At 47.4% G+C, this 25986-nt stretch overlaps 1 protein-coding gene across 1 annotated transcript in view; it reads left to right on the top strand.

The window, feature by feature from the left end:
• Positions 1-25986, top strand: part of LOC132835173 (cohesin subunit SA-1-like) — a 52956-nt gene that overhangs the window by 26182 nt on the left and 788 nt on the right. Inside the window, exons 18-36 of the mRNA XM_060854522.1 lie at positions 484-601; positions 1390-1493; positions 2497-2589; positions 3284-3373; positions 3502-3705; positions 4880-4950; positions 7996-8083; positions 9237-9317; positions 13415-13507; positions 14235-14403; positions 15851-15975; positions 16601-16702; positions 17217-17365; positions 18739-18867; positions 19472-19665; positions 21056-21239; positions 21446-21553; positions 22360-22459; positions 23223-23294. Of these exons, the coding sequence (XP_060710505.1) occupies positions 484-601; positions 1390-1493; positions 2497-2589; positions 3284-3373; positions 3502-3705; positions 4880-4950; positions 7996-8083; positions 9237-9317; positions 13415-13507; positions 14235-14403; positions 15851-15975; positions 16601-16702; positions 17217-17365; positions 18739-18867; positions 19472-19665; positions 21056-21239; positions 21446-21553; positions 22360-22459; positions 23223-23294 (2274 nt within the window). The remainder of the gene's footprint in view (positions 1-483; positions 602-1389; positions 1494-2496; positions 2590-3283; positions 3374-3501; positions 3706-4879; positions 4951-7995; positions 8084-9236; positions 9318-13414; positions 13508-14234; positions 14404-15850; positions 15976-16600; positions 16703-17216; positions 17366-18738; positions 18868-19471; positions 19666-21055; positions 21240-21445; positions 21554-22359; positions 22460-23222; positions 23295-25986) is intronic.

Here is a 25986-nt window from a genome sequence, read left to right on the forward strand (position 1 = left end):
GTGCTTATTGGTTAGCAAGCTGACCCTTGTGAGCCCAGGCCTTCCCATTGGGAAAAACAGAAGGGAATTATAGTCTCCCCGAGTTCTTGGATAATTCAAAACAAGCACAGATTTGAATATATTCCTTTAACTTGCAGAGAATGCGCCGTACCTAGTGAGTACCAATGAGCTATGTTATTAGCTTGACTGACTACGTTATTGATGTAGCAGTTTCTCAAGATTGCTCAGCACAGTGTTGCACAGCCATGGAATCGCATCAAACAACAGGTTTTGCAAATGCAGACTGGTTGAGTAGGGTATGTCCTCTGCCCATTCCAAAGGAACATGCTGTTTGATTTGACGAGACAATCATCAGTCCATGTTCCCACCAGCAATGGCATTCATAAAAGATGTTGCTCAACATTACTGCGAACTGGCGACAAGACTACCTTTCTTCCTGCTCTGAAAGCTGATGAACATTTCTTTACCTGTCTCCCTCCTCAGCTCCATGAGCACTGTGCATACCTAGTAGACAGTCTGTGGGACCACGCTGGCTCAGTCCTGAAGGACTGGGAAGGGATGACGGAGTTGCTCCTGGAGGAGATCGGGGACGGTGAGGAGGGTAAGTTTGTAGTTATTGGTTCTGTGTATGGGCGGATGGCTATATTATGCTTCTAGGACAAGTTAGAGCGTCAGACTTGAAAATTGTGACGCTGGAAAAGCACAGCAGGTCACGCAGCATCCAGTGAACAGTGGAGTTGACATTTCGGGCATAAGCCCTTCACCGCAAACACCCCTCCCACTCTCCCAAAGGCATACAAATCCTGGGTCGCCTCCATCACCAAATCAAAGCCACCAGCTAGCTGAAGGAACAACGCCTCATCTTCCACCTTGGGTCCCTTCAACCACATGACATCAAGATCGCGTTCATTAGTTTCCAAATTTTCCCTCGCCCCCACCCTCACCTTATTTAAGATCCCACCCTCCAACTTTTAACCTGTCCCACCTGTCCATCTTCCTTCCCGCCGACCTATCACAGTTACCTCCCACCTGCATGCGCCTGCCATCTTCCCAGCTACCTTGACCCCCACCTTCCTAATTATCTCTCAGCCCCCTTCCCCCTCCACACTCCTGATGAAGGACCTATGCCCGAAGCATTGACTTTGCTGCTTCTCAGATGCTGCCTGACCTGCTGTGCTCCGTACTAGGTTTCTGTGGAGTATGTGGAGCCACGCTGCAGTGTTGGGGTGAGAATGAGTGGAACCACGCTGGGGCTGCGCTGGGTTAGGATGGAGCTGCGCTGTGCCCCCACTTGGCCTGCTGAGTTATGTGTTCATGTGTATCTGCTATTGTGTTGTGTGCTTGGGAGCTGGATCCTGCATCTATGATGGTACTTCCCCTATGTTATAGGACTTACTGATCAGGAGGAGAATGCTCTGATTGAACTGATGGTGTGCTCGATGAGACAAGCAGTGGAGGGCCACCCACCAATTGGCCGGCAATCTGGCAAAAAGGTAATGTTACGTTCTCAGGTAAGGTGTCCTCTACCAGCCTGGGAGGGGGAGGAGGGTAGTTTGGACTCAGTTTTGTTATTTGTTTTATTCATTAATTGGGATGTGGCAAGTCTTTAATGTCCATCCCTACTGCCCTTGTGAAGGTGGTGATGAGCTGCTGTAATGCATTTGGTGTCCGGAGAGCCGTGACGCCGTCAATAAGGGAGTTTCAAGTTTTGAGCCAGCGACAATGATGGAGCATTGTTATATTTCCAAGTCAGGTTGGAGAGTGGCTTGGAGAGGAATCTGCAGGAGGTGGTGTTTCTATGTATCTGCTACGCTGTGTTCTAGATGGTGCTAGTTGAAGGTTTGGAACATTCTGCAGTGTGTGCATGGTAGATGGTCCACACTGCTTGCTGCTGAGCGTCTATGATGGGTATTTGTGAATGTGGTGTCAATTCAGTGCGCTGCTTTATCCTGGATGGTGTTGAGCTTAATGAGTGTTGCTAGGGCTGCACCCATCCAGGCTTGTGGTGGGGGTTGGGGTAATACCGTCACACTCCTGACTTCTCCTTGGAGTCTAGCAGCGGAAGGCGAGTTTGCAGTTGTGGACCCCCTTTTTGTGTGTGTGTGTGCCCGGTGCCAAGGGGCGATCGTTACATCCTCTCTTGTTGGAGAAGGCTTCTGCGTAATCTGAATGTTACCACTTTTCAGCCCAAATATGGATATTGTCCAAGTCTGCATCTTACCTGACTGATTTTGAATATGGTTGCTGAGTTGAAGCTCTGGGAAAGTTAAGAGAACCAACAGAGGACAGCATTATGCTAGAGCTGGTATCCTCATTGGGGAAGGGAAGATGCAGAAGGGTCAGATTGATGTGTATAAGATGACCCTGAGGGAACAGTCCCCAGGGGGTGAAGGAACGGTGTGTTGTCAATTAGGTGACCCAATGGGTTGAGGTGTCAGGATATTGGTCCGGAAACTCTAGATTCTCAGGTCTGATAGTTGTCTTGTCTCATAACAGTTCCTGACTGTCAAAGAAAAGAAGCAACAGATGGACGATCGGGTTAAACTGTCTGAGCATTTAATTGTCATCATTCCACAGCTCCTGGCCAAGGTAAGGGCAGAGGGGATATCATTGCATAACTTGGGCGGCTTGGTTAGCGCTGCTGCCTCAGTGCCAAGGACCCAGGATTGATTCCACCCTCGGGGCGAATGTCTGTGTGGAGTTTGCGCATTCTCCCAGTCTCTACATGAGTTTCCTCTGGTTGCTCCGGTTTCCTCCAACGGTCCAAAGATGTGCAGATTAGGCTGGATTGGCTGTGCTAAATTGCCCCGTAGTGTCCAGGAATATGTAGGTTGGGATGGATTAGCCATGGGGAATGTAGGTTACTGGATAGTGTAGAGGGTGGGTCTGGGTGGGATGATCTTCAGAGGATCATTGTGTCGATGGGCCAAATGGCCTGTTTCCATACCTCACTGATTATCACTCCAGGCCAAGGTAAGGGGAAGGGGGGGGAGGTGTTGGGCATCATTGCACAGTCCTGGCCAAAGTGAAGGGAGGAGCATAGCATCATGCAGTCCCCAGCTATCATAAGATGAGGGGTGGGTCATCCCACAGCTTTGGATTAGGTCCAAAGCTGGATACGAAGATGGGTGGAGATGGCATTTATTGAAGGGAGAGGTGCAGAGTAGACTGCCCTACTGAGGTGGCCAGAGGGTGCGAGTGTCATTGTTGAAATAGCTGATTTTAAGAGAGGATAGGAACAAGAGGGTCTTCTCCCAATGTGCAGTATGTGTTTTTGTTTCAGTACTCTGCAGATGCTGAGAAAGTCGCAAATCTGCTGCTGATTCCTGGTTTCTTCGATTTGGACGTTTACTGCAGCAGGCGACTGGAGAAGGTAAGATTGGGTGTGAGCATAGAATGCTGTCTGACCAGGCTTGCTTCTTCACTACTCCACTCCTGTCCATCTCTGCACCATTAGTCCCCAACCTCTCTCCATGCTAACCGTCTCCCTCACCTTTCCAGTATTTGGACCTTCTGCTCAAGCAGATCCGGGAGATTATCGAGAAGCACACGGAGATGGACGTGTTGGAGGCGTGTAGCCGCGCGTACTACACCCTGTGCAACGAGGAGTACACCATCCGGAATCGTGTTGACATTGCACGCAGTCAGATCGTCGACACGCTGGTCGAGATATTCACTCACTCCGTGGAGGAGCTGCTGCATGAGGTCAGTCTAAACCACAAGCCTCACTGATCCCCGGGTGTGACCAAAGTCAGTTTTAGACTCCTCCTTGCTTTCAAATCCCACCCTCACTCTGTAATCTCCTCTAGCCTTTATTCTACCTCTGACCTCTTTACTGTTCCCAAATTTAATCGGGGGCTGTGCCTTCAGCAGCTGGATTTCCATCCCTAAATCCCTCCTCCTTTGCATTGTGTCTTAAGAGGGGGCATCTCATAGAAACACATGAACTCCTGGACAGGCAAGATGCAGGAAGATGGTTCCTGATGTTGGGGATATCCAGAACTAGGGCTCACAGTCTAAGAATAAGAGGTACGCCATTCAGGACTGAGATGACGAAGAATTTCTTCACTCAGAAAACATAGAACGGTACAGCACAGGGATGGGCTCTTGGATTCATGATGTTGTGCCAAACATGACACCAAATTAAACTAATCCCTTCTGACTGCCCTTGGCCCATATCCCTCCATTCCTTACATATTCATATGTTTATCAAAAATTCCCAGAAAAGCCTCTATCATATCTACCTCCACCACCACCCCTGGTGACGTGTTCCAGACTCCTACCACTCCCTGTGTATAAAAAACCTCCCCCTCACATCTCCTTTTGAACTTTTCCCTCTCTCACCTTAAATGCATGCCTTTTTAGTTTAGACATTTCAACTCTGGGCTGGATAAAGATTTTGACCGTCAACCCTACCTAAGCTTCTCGTAATTTGATAGACATCTATCAGGTCTCCCCGCAGTCTCCCCTGTGGAGTTCTCTACCACACAAAGCTGTTGGGGCTAGTTTGTGAGATATATTCAAGAGGGAACTGGACGCATCCCTTACAGCTAAAGGAATCAAGGGGTATGGAGAGAGAGCGGGGCGGGACACTGAAATTGCATGACCATAATGAATGGTGGTGCAGGCTCGAAGAACCGAATGGCCTACTCGTGTGCCTATTTTCTATGTTTCTATGAACGGGTAATGGGGGAAGGGGACACATTCTTCCCATTGATGGGGTAGCAGATGTAGGGGTGATGAGCACTGACAGTGGGATCAGCACATTGAGAATGGGGAGCAGTGAGTGATGGAGGAGACAGTGGAGGTGACAGATACTGGGGTAGCGGAGCTCTGGAGAACACTGAAGAGTGACTGATGTTTGCCTCTATGATTTCAGGTTGGAGAGACAGATGAGGATAACCTGTACACATTGGCGACATCACTGAAGAGAATCACAGCCCTTTACAAGTAAGTGAGGCATTGAGTCTGAGGCAACACTAATCTCTAGGAGAAACTTGGTCGCAGCCCCAGCGGGAGCATCCCTCCCCCAAAAAAAACACCCTGGATCTTGCACCTCTAGGGTGTACCCAGCTTGTATTGAACTGCTGTCTGGGTGTGATCAGCCTGGACCCCCATCCCAAGTATAACCAGACAACATTGCAGCTGTCTGGACCCTTCATTTAACTGGTTAAGTCATATAGGATAAGTATGGCACGTTTCCATCCCTGAGAGACAGGGAGTAAGCCAGACGGGAGTCGTTGACAATCGATGACTGCTTCATAGTGGCTGTTACTGAGACCAAGCGATTCATTTCAAGATCTTTTTAAGAACTGAATTTAAATTCTACCTGCTGCTGTGGTGGGGTTTGAACCCCCCTCCCACATTGATAAAGCGTGGCTCTGGAAAAAGCACAGCAGGTCAGGCAGCATCCGAGGAGCAGGATAGTTGATGTTTCAGGCCTAACCCTCCTTTTGGCCTGAAACTTCGACTCTCTTGCTTCCTGGGTGCTACCTGACCTGCTGTGCTTTTTCTAGTGCCATATTTTATCAACTTTGACTCTCCAGTACCTGTAGGCCTCACTTGCTCCTTTAACCCTCTGTTCCCCAAACCATTGATATGGGACTCTGGATTACTAGTGCGGTGATGCTACCACAATGCCACCAGCCCCCACTGCTGGCATTTGCTTGTTAATGAGAGATTTTGCAATTTTTGCTTCTGTTTAGGGGTTTGCACAGAATCCTGAACATAACTCTCCTTGGCAGCAGTTGCTGAGTTCAGCAGTTCTGGACACATCTTCTTGATCACATCTCATCAGTAAATTATAGAACCAACAAGGAAAACAACTTTCTCCACAATGGCCACTTTGTAACAACTGATTAACAAGCCTGAGCTAATGACTAACGTAACAATAGGAGAGCATCTTGCATGTAGTGACCATGGTGTGATCAGGTTTGAATTGGAGATCTTCATAAGAAACTAGGATTGCTTTTTCTAACACTGAGGAAGTGTCACTGAAACGGCAACTCTGATTTCTCTCCACAAATGCTGCCAGACCTGCTGAACTTTTCCAACAGCTTCCTGTTTTTTTTTCTCTTCAGATTTGCAGCATCCGTAGTTCTTTCAGCTATATTGTTTTTAACAAGTTTAACAGATACGACGATGCTGACCTGGGTTTAGTTGGAAACAAGCAGACCCACTGAGAAATCAAGCAGCAGGAAGTGTTCAAAGACTAGGAGAAAGTGGGGATTGCAGGTGCTGGAGATCAGAGTTGAGGGTGTGGTGCTGGCAAAGCACAGCAGATCAGGCAGCATCTGAGGAGCAGCAGAGTTGACATTTCAGGCAAAGCCAAATTCCTGATGAAGGGCTCTTGCTTGAGACGCCAGTTAAGAGTTGGTCACATTGTTGTGGGTCTGCAGTCACACGTAGTCTGGCCTATGCTTGGAGGGTAGATGGGTTTTTGCAACAATTTGCAATTGTGACCTGACTGCCAGCTGGCAGCTCTTTATTCCAGATTTTCAATGAATTTAAATTTCACCAATTACGGCACTAGGATTTTAACCCATGCCCCTCAGGGTATTAGCTTGCACTTCCGCATTTCTTATCCTGCTATCACTATACCACTGCTTCCCCTGGAATGATACAGTAACTGACAGAGGTGTGGTTCCATTAAGGACAAACACAGCTGATACTCCAACAATGGGCAGGTATATTAGACCAGTAGTTTGCATCCAGTTTCGCAGCAGAGTTAAGGGACAGCATAATGGCAACTAAAGGGAATGCAAATCATAGAATCCTTACAGTGTGGTAGTAGGCCATTCAGCCACACCCACCCTTCGAAAGGCATCCTATCCAAACCTACCCTCCTACCCTATCCCTGTAATCCTGTATTTCCTGTGGCTCATGCACCTAACCTACACATCTCTGGACACTATGGGCAATTTGGCACAGCCAATCCACCCAGCCTGCACCTAGTGGTAAGAAAATTTTGCTTTGCCAGTCTAACGCATTCAGCTACCTTGATAAATTGTATATTCTGGGAGTGGCCCTACTAACCACCTCTTAGAACATAATGTTCATTTTTATGTGTATGCAGGCAACACTGAAGAAGGGCTTATGCCCGAAACGTCGAATCTCCTGTTCCTTGGATGCTGCCTGACCTGCTGCGCTTTTCCAGCAACACATTTTAAGCTCTGATCTCCAGCATCTGCAGACCTCACTTTCTCCTTCAACACTGAGATCTACATCATCACCACTTCTCCTGACTGCCTCACTGTTACTAAATTTTGTGCTACGTTGCTGTTACGTTATTGATAAGCCTGAAGCCATTATCTTTGGTCCACAATCCAAACTCTGATCCCTAACTACTGACTCCTTCCGTCTCTGAGGCTGAGCCAGACTATTTGCAATCTTGGTGACATATCTGACCCTCTAACTCCAACAGCACGAAAATGGTCATCCCAAACTTTGCAGTCTATTTCCTACCATCATCATCGTACTGTCTATGTTGACTGACTCTGGTTCCTAGTCCAGCAACTGAAATGTTCAAATTCTGCTGCCTCCCTCTGTGATCTTGCCCCTGTTCTATCTGTGTGACTTCATCCAGACCCAACAACCTCCAAGATTTCTCTGTTCATGTAATTCTGCCGCCTTGTGAGTCCCTGAATTTAACTGCAGCACTGTTGGTGGTTGTGCCTTCAGGTGCCTGGGCCCTCAGCTTTATAATTCCCTTCCTAAACCACTCCACTTCTCTACCCATAACCTATCAGGAAGCTCCTTAAAACTTTCCTCTTCCACCAAGCTTCTGGACATCTGCTGCATGATCTTAGAATGCGACTTTCTATCTATTGATAGACCAACAGTCCTGTTTCCACTCTGTAGGGAATCTAATCTAACTTTGTTTCATAAGGTACCATAGAGGTGTTGTGGGACATTCTATTATGTCACAGGCACTGACGTTGTTGACTGTTTGAGTGAGGACTCCTGTTCCTCATCAGCTTGTGCCTGTCTTTACAGTGCCCATGACCTTACCAGATGGGAGTTGTTCGATAACTGCTGCCGTGTCCTGGAACGAGGGATTGACACAGGGGACGTCCCAGAACAGGTAAAGCATCTGCATGCCAGCTGGCTCCCAGTATTAACAGTGCAGGCAATTCTTTACACTGTCCGGAGAAGAAGCTGCTGAGCTTTGTGACCAATCGGAGGTCAAGTTTCTCGACAAGTGATTTTTGTTTGGTTTCCCTGTTAGAGGGGGTGTTGTTCATTGGGCAAATAAATTCAAATACAGGTTGCACTTGATGCTGGACTATTCAAGATGATTGGATGTTTAAGGCCTTCACTAAACCAAACAAGAGGCTGATAATGCCCTGAGGTGTTTTAAAGCCAACTTGATGTTTTCTCTGAAAACATTGCAGAGCTCCATCAGCACTGACCCTCTAACAGTCCAAGTGCTCCCACTGCACTGACCAGCACTTCCAGAATGCAGACCCTCCAACACAGCAATACTCCCTGGGTGCTCTCTCTTGGGTAGAATGCTGCCCCCCAACCCCGAGCTGTATCAGCCTGACCATTGCTTGCGTGGGACCTGATCCCTTGAATGTCTACCGCAAAGGCATGATTGCTGCCCTTTCAGAAAGGACTGACGTTACAAGAGATCACGTCACTCGGGCAGTTTCACTCTTCCTGATGAGTGGCCGCTTCCTTCTCCAGTTCCTTGCTGGACTCTATATGCCTTCACATGTCCATTTGGCAGGGGTGGGAACAGGTTTGAGAGGAGAATGTGAGACTTCTGAGTAGTTGTAGAGTGTACAACCCCTTTGTCCCACTGTGCCATGCAACATGACTGACCATCCACTTCAATCTCATTTCCCCTACTATCACACATCCTTGTGAAATTTAAGGGAATAACCGATCACCATTATTTATTTAATAACAGCTTCTGGAGTCAAGAATTCTAAAGATTCTTTGTCTCCTTAGTGAAGAAATTATTCTGTACTTCAGTCCTAAACAGCTGACCGTTATCCTGAGGCAATGATCGCCTGTTCTAAAATCTGTACCTAAGAGAAACATCATATCATTATCTAGCTTGTCGGGCCCTTTCAGAAGCATGTATATTTTAGTGAGACCATCTTGCATTCCTCTTAAAACCCCGGTGAGAAAAGGCTGCATTCACTTTCTCCGGGTTGAATAGTTGAGTTGGCTGAATCTAAAATGTTACATTTGCTTAATACTCTTCCTCTCCCCCTCTTCTTCCTCAGATCATTGTCCAAGCGCTGCTCTGTGTTCACTTTCACGTCCTCTGGACGCTGGCTGTCATCTCGGAGTATTCGGCAACCAAGGTAACTGGCAACCCCTGTCTGATGATCTTCCACAGCTGGCCACTCAACCCCATCCTCTCCACCCCATCCAGATAAGAGGATGCGGGCCTAACCAAACTGATAACAGATAATGGTCCCAGAACAGATCCTGAATGTTATTTATTTTGTATGCAGTTTGTATCAGCTGGCTTCTCTGACCGTTGTTGGTTGCTGTGGTGAAATTCTCTTCCCCAGAGAATGTTGGAGGTCAGGTTATTAAATATTTTTCAGGCCCAGTTAGATTCTTGGCTGACAGGGAAGTCACAAGTGTGTAGGAAACAGGTAGGGAAGGGGGAGTTGAAGCCACAATCAGATTAACCATGACCTTATCAAACAGCAGAACAGATTCGAGGGGCTGAATGGCCTACTTTTCCTAAATCATATGTAGATAAATCCAAAAGCTGTGAGGGAACTGTCAAGCAGATGTGGGTTTTGGATGTAAATAAGCAGAGTGGGTCAGGCAGAAAGTGAGAGAGTAACAAGTTTCAGTCACTGAGCAAAACATCCAAGTTTATGTTCAATCTTTGAATGCACAAAGCATTTTTAAAGTTCATTTTTGTAATGTTGGCATTGCTGGCTGGGCCAACATTTATTGCCCTTCACCGGTTGCTGACGAGAAAGTTGTGGTGAGTTGATTTCGTGAACCGCTACAGTTCGTTTGGTGTAGGTAGACTCACAATGTCACGAGGGAGGGTGTCCCAGCACTTTTACCCAGCAACACCGAAGGAATAGTTAAAATATTCCCCAGGTTAGGATGGTGAAAGTTTTGGAGGAGTGTTTGCAGGCCGTGGTCTTCCCACATATCTGCTGCCTGTCCTTTACGATGGTAGTGGTCGTGGGTTTGGAAAGTGCTGTTTAAGAAGCCTTGCTGAATTTCTGCAGTGCATCTTGTAGAAGATACATTCTGCTGCTCCTGTACTTTGGTGGGGAGGGAGTGAACGTTTGTGCTCAGTGCCAATCAAGCAGGCTGCTTTGTCCGGAATAGTGTCAACCTGTAAACTGCACAAACTAATTGGTTTGGTCTAATGGCCATTAAAGTGACAAAAGTTGTAAAATAAATAGTCCAGGCTGCTTAGCTTTTATTACGGGTAGGCATATTGGAGGAGGAGAGGGAGGCAGGGAGACCTCTGACTATGATGGACAGGATGTTGGCATTAGACTTCTCAGCTTTGAAAATCGACATGTGGAATCGGTTTGGGTGGAATTAAGGAACAGCAAAGGACAGAGAATGAGAGGAGTGTTGTTCACTGAGAGGCCCACTGAGAGTAGTTGAGTTTAAGTCCAATTAGAATTCAGAATACTTGCGGTGCCGGGGTAATCAGGGTAAGAGAGTAATCTTAATCTTTCTGTTAAACGGGCAGACCAAAGTTTGGAATAAAAGAGTGAAAGGTGTGTCCGTGGAATCAGCATGAAAGGCATTTTTCTACATCAATATGTTGAGGTACCAGCCAAGGCCAAGATCTGTTTTCGATGCAGGAGGTGTCATGGAATAATCTTAAATCAAAGGGACCTCGAGGGGAGCTGTAAAATTCTACATTGAGTTTGGGAATAATTTGGTTCAATCCGGAACTGGGGTCTTAACTAAAAACAGAAAGTGAACTTGGTAGATATCTCCTTATATATGAGGCGGAATTTCTTTCCTCTGAGGGTTGAGCCTTTGGAACTCCTTACCCAGAGTCCTTTAAGGCTGGGATAAATTCTCAGATCAGTTAGGGAATAAAGGATTGTAGGGAAAACACAGGAAAGAGGACATGAGGAAAGTTGGATCAACCACAATCCTGTTCAACAGGCTTGAGAGCCCGAATGGCCCACTCCTGCTCCTATTTCTTGTGGTGTGAAGAATGAGATGGTTAAATCTGCATTATTGACTTAAGTCTGAAGTCACACAACACCAAGGTTATAGTCTAATAGGTTTATTTGAAATCACAAGCTTTCAGAGTGCATCTCCTTCGTCAGGTGTAGTGAGAGAGGGGAGTGCACAGACACAGTTGATAGGCAGAGAGATCAAAAGATCATACAAATGGAGTGTCAAATAATAAGTCTCTGCGGGTGACCAAGAATGCCCAAACTGATTTGGTTTGGTGTTATAGCCATTAAAGTGACATGATTAACAAGTTGTAAAAAAAATAATTGAGGATACTTAGCTTTTATCAGGGATGGGCAGATTGAAGGAGGCATGGGTACCTCTGACTGTGAAGGATGGGATATTGACATTAGACTTCTCAACTCTGAAAATCTGCATGTGGAATCAGTTTGGGTGGAACTAAGGAACAGCAAAGGACTGAGAATATTAGAGGAGAGCTGTTTATAGGGCACTCTTGGTTACCTGCAGAGACCTATTATTTGACACTCCATTCACACTGGTTGTATAACCATTTGATCTCTCTACTGAGAAACTGTGTGTTTGTGTGCTCTTCTCTTTCACTTCACCTGATGAAGGGGCTGTGCTTGTGATTTCAAACAAACCTGTTGGACTATAACCTGGTGTCATATGATTTCTGATTTTGTCCACTCCAGTCCAACACTGGCACCTCTACATTATTGACTTAGCTGTCACATCTTGAAGCTTTATTGATGATGCAGTGACAGATGTAATCCTAAGTAGTGAGGAAGACATACAACAAGCATCTGAGAGATGGTTTGAGTCAGTGGGCAAGACCATGCCAAACTGAATACAGTGTAGCAAAGTGGACGTATTCACTTCAGTCAGAAAAACACAAGTGGAATTTTTTTTTGAATGGGGAGAGCAATATATTTGAATTCAGAACAACCTGCATGTCCTTGCACATGGAACACAATGTTAATATTCAGTAAGCAATTAGGAAGGCACATGGCACATTATCTTTTGTTCCCAGATAATTTGGTTTGTCAGTGTTATCTGTTGATTGCACTTTGCGCCTCCCATTGCAGTTTTGGCATGGGAATCACGTTTAGGTTAATAGAACCGCTTGACACAGCAGAGGCTCTTAAGCCCATTCGGTCTGTACCACCAAAGTTGCACTAAATCTACACTTGTCCCACCTTCCAGCACTACTTAATTTGATTGAATTTATTGTCACCTGTATGTACAGTACAGTTAAAGGTTTCATTTTGTGAGCAGTGCAGGCAGATCATAACAAACAAGGACGTACAGATCGCTTAGAGCGAGGCATGCAACTCCAGAGGAGATGTACAACAGCAAGATCAATGTTAGATTTGAAATTGGAGAGGTCCATTCAGCAGTCTGAAAGAAGCTGTTCTTGAACCTGCATGTGTCCAAGCTTCTAGATCTTCTGCCTGACTGAAGAGTTTGGAAGAGAGTATTACTGGGGATGGAAGGGGTCTTTGATGATGTTGTGGCAGCGTTTCCGTGGCAATGAGGAATGTCGATGAAGTCCGTGGATGGGAGTTAAAAAGTGTGGCACTGGAAGGGCACAACAGGGAGCATCTGAGCAGCAGGAGAGTTGACGTTTCAGACATTAAGCCCTTCATCAGGAAGGTTGTGGTTGGGAGGTGGTTGGCTTCTGGGCTTATTCATTATTTTCTGTAGTTTCTTATGGTCCTGGGCAGAGCATTTGCCATGTGCACCCAGATAGAATGATTTCTATGTTGCATCTGTAAAAGTTGGTGAGGGTCCTTATGGACACTAAGCTCATAGTTTGAATGCATGACACTTGAAGTACTTGTGATTTTTGAGGTTTTCCACCTCAACTACACTTCCAGGCAGTGTGTTTCAGAATGCCAACATTTCTGGATGAAAATAACTTTCCTCAAATCCCCTCTGAGCCCTCCTGCCTTTCACCTTAAAGTTACGCCCCCTTGTTATTGACCCTCATCCCCATTGGTTTGTTTTTGGAAATTTGTCAAAAGCTTTGCAATCTGAATAAGCCAATCAAATTGCTTCCCAAATACAGCCAGGTTGCACTGCTTAATAGATCTTCTTGTCAGACTATTTACCCCTGCTCTGCACAAACACCATTCAACACACCATCAGCTGAGCTGGACCCTGGCTGAGGAGGATAGGGGGTATCTTGAGGAATGGGATAGGTGAGTGGACACCTGCTTATTACCACTAAATGTGCACTTGTTGCTATTCACAGGAGCAAATCATCAGACTGAGGAAGCAACGGAACAAAGTCTTCATAATGTGTCAGCACAGCCTGTCCAATGTCAGCTCCAGAGTGAGAGAGCAGGTTAGTGAATGCAAGCTGAATGCGCTTGGGCCCTTGTGCAGTCAGATCCCATTCCCATCCTCCCCATCGATCAGCACCCTCAGTATGTCCCACTGAAGTGCTCTAACCTTGCTGCTGCCCTCCTCTGTACACACGCACAGCTGTGGAACTGTTTTCCAAGATGCAGCACCTTCACGGTGGCTCAGTGGTTAACAGTGCTGCCTCACTGCACCAGGGATCCGGTTGATTCCACTCTCGGGCGACTGTCTGTGTGGAATTCGCACACTGAGTGGGTTTCCTCCGGGTGCTTCAGTTTCCTCCCGCAGTCCAAAGATGTGCAGGTTAGGTGGATTGGCCGTGCTGAATTGTCAGTGGTGTCTGGGGAGGAGCAGGCTGGGTGGATGAGCCATGGGGCAATGCAGGGTGTGGAGTTGATGGGCCAAATGGCCTGCTTCCATACTGAAGGGATTCTATGATCTATTCTACGATTCTACGTACGGTCTTAGAGTCTCAGGGCTGAGCAATGAACAGTTGTCTGAGAACCTGATAATAGGTGTGTGCATGCTGCGGCTTGCTCACACAATCCCTCTCCTTATAATGAGATAACTGCACTGACAGGCAGTGCTGTGGAATTAATCACAAAACATCACACTCCAGGTATTGTGCGATAGCTTTGAGCTGCATGCCGGATTTCCTGGTTGATGACTGTCTCTTTCTGCTGGTTACCTCCCTGTTTGCTGTTCTGCAGTCCTTCATCCTGCTGTGTGACCTGCTGGTAATCTTCAGCTCGCAGATGACGAGGGATGGTCACGACGATCTCCAGCCCCTGGTCTTCACTGCTGACTTTCCACTGGTGTCTGAGTTGCTAAGTTTTGTCATGGACCATGTGTTTGTGGAACTGGAGGAGGACGGAGATGGTGAGGGACTCCAGCAGGTTTTCTTTTTACAAAGCTGCTATGTCGAAGCATGCAATAATCTCGTAGACTGCAACTAAGTCACTCCTTCTCTTGGAAGTGAACAACTCCACTGTTTCCAAACTCGCCTTGATGTTAAAACCCCTTACCCCTGGAACCCTCTGGGATGCTTACCTTCCTAAAATGTGGTGACCAAAACTAGAATGCATTATTCTAGTTGTGACCTAATTAGAACTTTATAAATTTTATAATGCCCCCATGTGATTGCACACTATTTAGAACAATGCTATTAACTCTGCATTGCTTCTCTCTAATTCTTCTGTGAAAATGCGTCACCTTGTGTTCTCAGCGTTAAATTCTATTTCTTACACCTGCCAATTCTGCCAGCCTATTTCTGTCCTTTTACAGTCTGGATTGGTATCCTCCAAGTTTGATCAGAAAATGTTGTCAGGGTGGTTCAGTGGTTAGTACTGCTGCCTCACGGGGCCTGGGTGACTGGTTTGATTCCAGCCTCAGCCAACTGTCTGTGTGGAGGTTGCACATTCTCCCCGTGTCTGCATGGGTTTCCTCCGGGTGCTCCGGTTTCCTCCCACAATCCAAAGGTGTGCAGGTTAGGGTGGATTGGCCGTGCTAAATTACCCATAGTGTCCAGGGATGTGTAGGTCAGGTAAAATTAGCCATGGGACATGCAGAGTTATGGGGATAGGGTTAGTTGGGGTGGGTCCAGGTGGGATTATCTTTGGAGTGTTGGTGTGGACTCTATGGATGAAATGGCCTGCTTCTGCACTGTAGGGATTCTGTTATGATTTTATCTGTATTCCAGTACCCCAAGCCATTTATACCAATGTCAAAACCAAATACACTCCTGGTACTGACCCTGAGGGAAACACCACTGCCTACTATCCTCTAAGGAGACTTTAACAAAACAAAGCAACCATTTACCAAGACCAGTTGATTTGCTCTCGAATTTCTTCCCCCAACTTTACGCTAACTAGTCTATTTTATGGGCCTTAATTTTGTTATCCAACCTTTTATAAGGAGAAGTTGGTTTTTTTTTTAAAAACTTAATATCTCAGTAGACGACAAGCTTCAATCAAAAATTTATTTAGGTTTAGGTTAACGCAATCTTCCTTTTGTAGATCTGCGCTGATTCTCTTTAATTAACTCAAACCTCTCCAAATGCTTTTCTTAAGTTTCCACCCCCCCACCTATCCCACGGTGGTTATTCTGTTCTCTGTCATACCCCTTCTTGAATAAGGGTGCCATGTTTGCCACTCACCAATATTCTGGTGCCTCCCCCGCATCTACAGATGCTTGGAAGATAATGGTAAGCTCCGGCAGCCTCCCTTAGCAGCTGTTCATGTTGACTTCAACTCAAAGCTTTTAACGTGTTGTGGGACTTCCCTTGGCTCTGGTTCAATATTAATTTCCTTGATTTCCTTGAATTAAGATGAGACGTTGAAGATTGAGATGCTGCACAAGAGGAGGAATTTCCTGGCTGGATTCTGTAAACTTGTAATCTACAACATGGTGGATCTGAGGACCGCAGCTGACATCTTCAAACACTACATGAAAGTAAGGGTAGTCCTGACCTGCGCTGACTTGTAGGGCTGGTGGCTCAGTCGGGTGAGAGAAGCGACTTCTGATGCCACACAGGGTTTGCATTCTATCTCCTCCACCACAATGGCCTCCATTGGTCAAACAACTCACCACAACCTAAGTGGCAGGGGCCTGCTCAGTCTTGGTTGAAGGGACTGGGGTGGGTGACTGGGCCAATAAGTTTTGTTTCTCTTCTCCCATCACCACCACTAAGAACATTTGGAGATCTAGAATGAAAGGTGTGGTTTCAGATATGTTGGTGTGGGTGTAGGGTAAGAGATGAGCGGGACAAGGTCTGTCTAGTCTGGGGGAACAGTGTAGCAGGCTCCGTGGTGGAGAAGTGAACAAGGGGCTGGGAAAGGATTTTGGCGGGCTGTAGGATTCTGAAGTAGAGTTACATTTTGTCTGAGGTCAGTAGGTTGGAAGTAGCAGGGTGCATTTAATTTTGAGAAGTATGAGGATATACAGCAAGTGGTGCATGTAGACTGGAGTGGCATCTTACAGGCAGTTGGGTAAATGCTGAGCAAGTTACAAACGAATAGGGCCCTATGGACCAATGGTCTGGGGGCAAACATTGATAGCTCTCTCCTCCTCATTGCAGTACTATGGTGACTATGGTGACATTATCAAGGAGATGTTGGCTAAAGCAAGGCTGATTGATAAAGTGGAGTGTGCCAAGACTCTTCTGCTCAGTTTACAGCAGGTGAGTGTGTCAGCATGATCAGTCTTCCAGCACAACAGGAGGCTGTTCAGAAACTACTCCCTTTTAACCCAATGAGCTATTCAGTATGTTCTAATGCCAGGTAAGGTCACCAAATGTACATTGCTATCTACCTGAATTACAGAGTCCTAGAGACGTACAGCATGGAAACAGACCCTTTGGTCCAACTCATCCATGCCGACCAGATATCCCAATCCAGTCTAGTCCCATTTGCCAGCTCTTGACCCATATCCCTCTAAAACCTTCCTATTCATCGACCCATCCAGATGCTTTTTAAATGTTGGAATTGTACCAGCCTCCACCACTTCCTCTGGCAGCTCATTCCATACACTCACCACCCACTGTGTGAAAAGATTGCCCCTTAAGTCTCTTTTAAATCTTCCTGCTCCAACCCCAAACCTATACCCTACAGTTCTGGACACCCCCAACACAGAGTCCTTTTGACATTATATTTTACCAGTTTTGTCCTCACTGTGTTTTGTCGTCCACCTTTTAGTTGTTCAACGAACTAGTCCAAGATCAGGGCCCTGTCATCGACCGATCCTCTGTTGCTTTCTGCACCATTAAAGATCTCGGCAGGAGGTTTGCACTGACCTTTGGGATAGACCTGATCAAGAACAGGCAGTCTGTGGTCTCGCTGCATTTGTGAGTATGGGACTTGGATCTGGACTGTTATGGGGAAGGCAGGGAAGGGTTTAGGAAGCACGATGTGTGTCTCTGGATGCTAAGGGTAGTTTTGAATGTTGCGTTAGTATTGTGCAGTGGGCACGCAGAGCTTTCAGTCTTGTAATGTTTGCAGGAAGCATCCGTATCATCGGCTGAGAATCACAGAATCCCTACAGTGTGCAAGCAGGCCATTCAGCCCATCAGGTGCACACCGACCCTCGAGATCAGCCCACCAAGACCCATCTCCCTGCCTTATCTCTGTAACCCTACATTCCCCATGGCTAATCCACAAAGCCTGCACATCCCTAGACACTATGGGCAATTTAGCACAGCCAATCCTCCCTAACCTGCATATCTTTGGACTGTGGGAGGAAACTGGAATACTCTGAGGAAACCCAAACTTCACACAGAAAGTTGCCCGAGTGTGGAATCAAACCTTGGTCCCTGGTACAGTAAGGCATAGTGCTAACCACTGAGCTACTGTGCCACCTGAGAATATGATCTTGTGGCTTGCAGACATTTATGGTCTGGGGCAGGGTGATACTTAAACAATATTTTTTCGCATTACATGTTTTGCCGTTACGAATAATACAAGCATACAGATAATTCTAGGGTTGAAGAGGAAATGGAGATCAATTGAGAAAATTTATTTCTGGATCACTTTAATGATGGCTAGGACAGAGGTTGGGAATCTCGTAGTGGGTAATCCCTTCTCTGACTGCAAAGCCTGTCCAGCATTGACAAGGCACAAGTGTGATGGAATGCTCCCCTGTATCTGGATGGATGTCGCTCCAACAGTACTGAAGAAGCTCGAAACCATCCACGACATAGTAGCCTGCTTAACAGGCATCCTATAGGTTAAAGTTAACTCCTTCCACTACCAGTGTACAGTGCCATCAGCGTGGACCATGTATAGGATACACTGCCACAACACACCAAGGCTCTTTCAACAGCGCTGTGCAGACCCCAACCCCTCCTGTTGGGAAAGACCAAGGAGAAGGCTGGGAACACACTCTTTGCAAGTCCCCTTCAGAGCCAAACGGCATCCTGACTTGGAAGTATATCATCACTTCAGTGTCACTGGGGCAAAATCCTGGAACTCCCTAACAGCGTTGTAATTGCATTTACGAGCCAGGTTCTGTAGCAGTTCAAGAGGGCAACTGACCATCACTTTATCAAGGACAGTTAGGGGTGGGCAATGAATACTGGCCTTGCCAATCACATCCACATCTGTGAATGAGTTTGCATAAAAGTTGTGAGCATTTATTCATCATCTGTAGTTTTGTCTCTGATTTATTTGCCTGTATTCTGATCACCTTCTCCTGCCTCTGATCTGCTCCTTCTCATCGTAGGGATGGGATAAGATTCGCCTTCCAGCAGTATCATCCGAGTGCTTCAGACTTGCCTCCCCAGAATCTGCTGTTCCTCGATGTCGTCAGTGAATTCTCAGTCAAACTGCTGCGTCAGGACAAGAAGGCAGTGTGAGTAAGCTCAGGCTAGGTGCATGGACACAGGGTGTGTGGGCGAGCATGGGTTCAACTTTGCACAGTTGATTATTCCTGGGTCTGTGCAAGTGGAACAAAAAAAAATCTGTGTAGCATCTCCAGTGTAGCGCAACATCCCAGACAGTTCACACGTGCATTGCCAAAGAAGACTATGTTGACATGGTAGGGAGATGGCAGATCACAGTATCATAGAATTCCTACAGGACATTTGGGCCATTGAGTCTGCACTAACCTTCCGTTGTGCATTCCTACCTACCCCGCTTCCCATGTCCTACCCAACCCATCCCACCCTTCCCCTGACCACTCCCCATCCAACCCCTCCCCCAACCTACCCAACCCACCTATCACCCACCACCTAATCCACCCCATTCCCCCCTCCTCTCCACCTCCCCTGCTCCCCCAACCCCGTCTCCCCCACCTCCCCCTTCCTCCCCCACCTCCCTCTTTTCCCCCTCCTCCACCCTCCTTCCCCTACCACACCTCTTCCCCCAAACCCCTTCCCTCTCCCCCAGTTAGCTGCCGTGCCGTTCCAGTTCCGTGTTGGTGGTGATGCTCTGCTAACCCACTCTTCTGCCTGCAGCCTCAGCTATCTGGACAAGACGTTCCCAGCTCCCGTCAACCTGAGCACCCAGGGCTGGCTCCCGCTGACCTTGTACCGTCGCTCGCTGCTGGCTCGGGGGGAAGATGACACCGTGTCTGTGATCAGCAGCAGGACGTTGAGTGCCCGCAGCAAAAAAGCACCAACATCGTCTGCCAAGAGGAAGAGGCTGGAAGGTAAGAATGGAAGGACTGCAACATCCCAAAACCATCCTCTGTGCCCCAGGATTCTGTAACCCACCTTCGGTCCCCATCCTTGGGCTCCATCTCACTGATTTCTGCACCCTCTCCAAAGCCCCCCTTTCTCATATCCTGCTCCTCCCCATGAGTCTGCATCCTTTCCCTCACAACAAACACAATGGTCTCGTAGTAATGTAACCAATAGTCCAGTAACCGGTATTCCGGCCAACAAGGCTCATATTCCAGAGGTGTGGGTTCAAATCCAAACTTGGCATTTGGTGAAATTTAAATTCAGTAAAATGACTCCAAACAAAATCTGGAATTGAAAGCTGACCCTGAAACTGAAATAAAGACGTTGGAAAATCTCAGTTAGATCCGGCAGCATCTGTGGACAGAAGGCAGAGCTGGTGTTTTGAGTCCAGCGACCCTTCATCAGACCCTGAAAAACCCTCCATCTGATTGTGAATCCCGCATACAGGCAGTGACAGAGCGGGTTGGCACGGTGGCTCAGTGGTTAGCACTGCAGCCTCACGGCACCAAGGACCTGGGTTTGATTCTAGCCTCAGGCAACTGTCTGTGTGGGGTGTGCACATACTCTGCGTGGGTTTCCTCCAGGTTCTCTGGTTTCCTCCCATGATCCAAAAGCTATGCGGGTGAGGTGAATTGGCCATGCTAAATTGCCCATAATGTTCAGGGATGCGTAGGTTAGGTGCATTAGCTGGGATTAAATGTACAGTAATATGGTAGGAATGAGTCTGGATGGTTTACTCTTTTGAGGGTTGGTGCGGACTTGTTGGGCCGAAGGGCCTATTTCCACACTCTAGGGGATTCTATGAATAAACATGCGATAGTGGTGTTCCCGCACAACCCGGGATTAGACAAAAATCGCAGAGTACAAACAACACCTAAAAATGTTAGCAATCTAATCGCCTTACAGCTGACACGCAGTTTAAAAGTTCATGCTTTGGAAACTGCATTCCCCATTCGCCCAATGGTGTTAATAAAAAATGTGTTATCGCAAAACTGCCTGTAGGTCACTGATGTCCTTACCTGGCCTGACCTACGTGTTATCCCAGACCCACACCCAGTGTAGCTGACTGTTAGCTGGCCTCAAAAGCCAATGGGGAATAGGCAACAAGCATTGACCTTGCCAACATCCTGTAAAACAAAAAATAAATAGATCTCCCTGACTGGCTTCATGCCTCCACCCCATCTCTCAAAGTGTTAGGTTTTTGTGCTGGTGGACCTGGTTTGCAGAATTGGACCTGGAACCCCATTTGGGAAGGTAGTGTGGGACGGGAGAGGGGATCATGGCTGCTTCTGAATCTCTGTAATTCATTAGGCTGTGAGTGTTGCTGACTGCGAACGTCTGCATGTATGTGTCCAGTTTCAGATCTGAGTTCGGATGGTGTGTGGCTGCAGAGTGGTGACAGCGTGCCCGTGGGCGGTAAACTGAGAACTCCGATACTGACCTCGACCATCCTGAGACCACCTCAGTGGGACACAAGAAGTCTGCAGAGCTCTGATGACCAGGATTCGGAGAAGGGTTCAGAGTCTGAATTTACACAAAGGTAGGTTCAGGTTGCAGTCCGAAAGATTAAGCCAGGCTTCTCGCAGGCAATGAAGTGCTTCTGGGGCTGTTTTTCATTTCCACCACTAACACCATCAACGAGTATTCCAAACACATCCTTTTCACCAAAGCCAGTTTGCTGTCCGTATGATCGTGTGGCTGCCTGTGTGAGGCACCTAATGTCCTCTTCCTTTTCCCCTTCTCCAGTCGTTCCTGGCTTGAGTCGCAAAGTCAGAACAAGAGGCAGAACGAGAGAGTTCAGAAGGACCGGCAGCAGAAGAACCGAATGCGACAGCGGCACAAGAAACAGCAGCTGTACGTCACTGGGTTTTGGTGACTTGTGCGCTTGGACCCCACCGTCCGTGTTTAACCCCAGCTCCTTGGCAGCCCTGGGGAGAGGAGACCGGTGTCATGGGCAACAGTGAGACAGTGGATCTGGCGTTAAAGCTCAACACCGGGAGAGGGATAGCAACGAGGGGGAGTGGCGTCGCAGGGCAACTCTGTCACTGGGAATGTTAGTGTCACGGGGCAGGCAGTGCTGACATGGTGAGAGGGAGGGGGAAATCAGTGTCAAGGGGGCAGCATTGTGATTTGAAGGTGGAAAGTCAGGTTGTGTGTCTCGCTGCTATTAGACTGAGCAAAGACCAGGACGGGAGAGGCTTCTGTCAGCATCAGGGACCACTGCATCAGTTTAAATCAATGGATAATGCATTCCTCTCAGAAGCAGGGAGTTAGTGGGGGGTCTTTGATTTTCTGTTGTGGGGAGGGGGTGAAGCAGAGATGGAGGGGCTGTGGGCAGTGTGGCTTTACTGGGCGTAAGGAGGGCTTGAGGACACTGAGACAAGGTTGGTTCTGGGACGTAGTAGCTGAACTGGAGTAGGGAGAGTGAGTGAAGTGGCAGGGTCAGATGAGTTTCGGTTTCTCCAGCTGGGTTGGTTCTTCATGTAACAGAACAGCCTTAAATGGGTGGTTGGGGTGGGGAGGAATATGGGAGGGAGGGACCACAGGAAAGGGGCCTCTTCTCTGTTCAGCATCGTTCTTCTATGTGTAATTCTCTTGGATGCTCAGTTTCATGGGTATGTTGTTTTATCTCTCTCTCTCTCTCTCTCTCACTCACACAGGCTCAGTCTGATGGAGGAAGATGGTGAAGAGTCAGAGACAGGAGAACTGATATCAGATGCCACGAGTGAGCGTTCTGATGCAAACAGCGAGATCAGTTTGGTCAGTATCTGTAGAGTGGCCTTGAAGGCAGGGTGTGGGATAAGGCACTGTCAGTGTTCCCAAAACACTGACCCTCCGATGGTGTGGCATTCCCTCAGTGTTGACTGACCCTCCGATGGTGCAGCGCTCCCTCAGTGCTGACTGACCCTCCGATGGTGCGGCGCTTTCTCGGCACCGACTGACCTTCCAATGGTGCGGCGCTCCTTCGGCGCCGACTGACCCTCCGATGGTGCGGCGCTCCCTCGGTGCTGACTGACCCTCCGATGGTGCGGCGCTCCCTCGGTGCTGACTGACCCTCCGATGGTGCGGCGCTCCCTTGGTGCTGACTGACCCTCCGATGGTGCGGCGCTCCCTCGGTGCTGACTGACCCTCCGATGGTGCGGCGCTCCCTCGGTGCTGACTGACCCTCCGATGGTGTGGCGCTCCCTCGGTGCCGACTGACATTGGATTGATGTTGCACTCCTGTGGCACCGACTGACATTGGATTGATGTTGCACTCCCGCGGCACTGACTGACCCTACCCCGCCCACGATGGTACCTGTAAATGACTAACCGCATGGCTGCACTGCAGTTAGTTGGTTGTCAGCTTAGGTTACCTACTCAATAGTCTGAAATGAGAGTCGTTGAGCCACGGCTGGCCCGTACTGGGTGTTTGCCAACTCACTGCCATCTCCCTCTGTGTCGACCTCCAGGGATCTATATGCAGCAGGCTTGTAGCTGTCTTGAAATCCTTTCTGTGATTGTGTGTGTCTCGCTCTTTCAGGCTCCGCCGATCAGACAGGGCCGAGCCGGTCTGTTGCAGGATCTGTTCGACTCCAGTATTCTTGACATTGATGTAAGTAACTGCAACTGTTCACACTGAAATTCCCGAGCCTATCTCACTGGTACAGGAGGTGGCGAGTTCAGCCCTTGAAACGTGCTGCACAGTAACAGGAAGGAGACCATTGACCTCCTTAAGCCTATTCCATCTACAATTCGGTCCAACCTGCTCTGTATTTTAAAGTCCTTTGTTCCATTTCTCTCCATTGTCCCAATGGCCAGTTTTTAGAAGTTGGGGAGGAGGAGTTCAGATTTCCATTAACTTTTTATCCAGGGAAGTGCTTCCTGGCATTACCCCTGAATGATCTGATTTTACTTTTTTGAGGTAATGGCCCCTCGCCCTGCCTCTTCCCACCCCCTCCATGTCCATGAATCATTATTTCTTTTTGTTTATGTTTTTCATGGGATGTCAGTACTGCTGGTAAACTCAGTACATGTTACCCATCTCTGATTGATTGACTACCACTTGATCTGAGTGGCTTGTTCAGCTATTTCCGAGGACAGTTAGGAGTCCGTCACGTTGTAAGGATAGCAGATTTTCTTCTCGAAAAGGAATCCGTGAACCAGATGGATTTTGGCTGTTATTATAGTCACCTTCACTTTTCAATTCCAGGTTTATGATGAATTGAATTTTAGACGGAGCAGCTGCTGTGCTGGGATTTGAACCAGAGTCCCCACAATGTAAGCCTGGGCCTCAGCTTCCTTTAGGGAAAGGGAAGTCTGCTGTCCTTTCCTGCTCTACATGTGACACTGAACCCACAGCCAATATGGTTGACACTTCAACCATCCTCAGTTCTAGAGCTCAGCAACAAGTGCCAGCTTTGTAGGTGATACCCGCACCCTGGGAAGAAGTAAAAGAAAGAGAATCCATGTTTCATGGTCAGAGATTTGTCCACCAAATGGAAGTCTTAGAAACCCAAAAATGCTGTGGAATTTTTTGTTTTCTTTTGACCAGATGATATGGTGGAGGTTGGTATAAGAACAACACTTAAGAGTCATAGAGATGTACAGCATGGAAACAGACCCTTCAAGTCCAGCCCATCCATGCCGTCCAGATATCCCAACCCAATTTAGTCCCACCTGCCAGCACCCGGCCCATATCCCTTCAAACCCTTCCGATTCATATACCCATCCAAATGCCTTTTAGAAGTTGGAATTGTACCAGTCCCCAATACTTCCTCTAGCAGCTCATTCCATATACGTACCACCCTCTGCATGAAAAAGTTGCCCCTTAGGTCTCTTTTATATCTTTCCCCCCTCAGCTTAAACCTCTGCCCCCGAGTCCTGGATTCCCCCACCCCAGGAAAAAGACTTTGTCTATTTATCCTAATCATGCCCCTCATAATTTTGTAAATCTCTATGGGCATATGAAGAGGAAGGGTTTAGAGGGATGTGGCCCAAATGCGACTAAATTGATTTAGGATATCTGGCCGGCATGGACGAGTTGTTTCTGTGCTGTATGTGTCTATGACTCTGTCTCCTTTGGTTCTTTTGTCAATTAGCTTCAGTGTTTTCTGTTTATCATCCTCCAGTTTCTGGGAAGAGTTTTTTGTTTACCCTATCTGTGCCATTCATCATGAAGTGTCTCCATATTCGTGCACATAATTATAATTCCCCCAACAGTGGGACCATTTCAGTAAATCTCACCTGCTCCCTTGAATGTCATTCTCTAACTGCTATTTAAAAACCAGGGCTCACCCATTTAAAACCGAAGAGAAGGACTTTTTTTTTTGTCACAGGTCCTCCGTCTTTCCTACCTCATCCCCATAGCCTTTTATCCTGCTTTTTCACCAGAAACTTATCTATTTCTTTCTTGAATCTGGTGATTTATTCTGCCTGCACTGCCCTCTGGGACACAGTTCCACAGCTTCACAAACCTCTGAATGTAATAATTTCTTCTCACTTCAGTTTTGAAGCTCCTTCCTCTTGTTCAAGACTATAACAGACGTTCCTCCTTGTGTGACAGATGTACAACACAGAAACAGACCCTTTGGTCCAACTTGTCTGTGCCGACCAGTTACCCTAAATTAACCTTGTTCCGTTTGCCAGCACTGGGATATGGGCAGGGTGCTGGCAGATGGGACTAGATTGGTTGGGGACAACTGGTCGGCATGGATGAGTTGGACTGAAGGGTCTGTTTCCGTGCTGTACATCTCTATGACTTGGCCCATATCACTCTAAACCTTCCTATTCATGTGCCCATCCAGGTGCCTTTTAAATGCTGTAATTGTACCAGCCTTCACCACTTCCTCTGGCAGCTCATTCCATACACATGCCACCCTCTGTGTGAAAAAGTTGCCCCTTCGGTTCCTTTTATATCTTTCCTCCCCTCACCCTAAATCTGTGCTGTCTGGTTTTGGACTCCCCACCAGAGGGGAAAGGATTTTGTCTATTCACCCTATCCATGCCCCTCATGATTTTATAAAGCCCTACATGGTTGCCTTTTAAAGCCAATGCCCTTATCTTATCAACCCCTTTAGCATTTTATATATTTGAAGATCTGTAGCTGAGACTGTGGGTGTGCATGTTGACTTGCTCGCTGAGCTGGTAAGTTTGTTTACACTCCACCCAGAAGTCCATTAACAAATATGTCAAGTTACACCCCACATACCAACCATTAACAAACAAAGCCGGAAGTGATGGCACCCACCTCAGCAAACTGGGATCACGTAAACATAAGCACGCAGGACAGAACACCAACGCTTCAT

Source organism: Hemiscyllium ocellatum, chromosome 44 (assembly GCF_020745735.1).
Source record: "Hemiscyllium ocellatum isolate sHemOce1 chromosome 44, sHemOce1.pat.X.cur, whole genome shotgun sequence".
NCBI classification, from domain to species: domain Eukaryota; kingdom Metazoa; phylum Chordata; class Chondrichthyes; order Orectolobiformes; family Hemiscylliidae; genus Hemiscyllium; species Hemiscyllium ocellatum.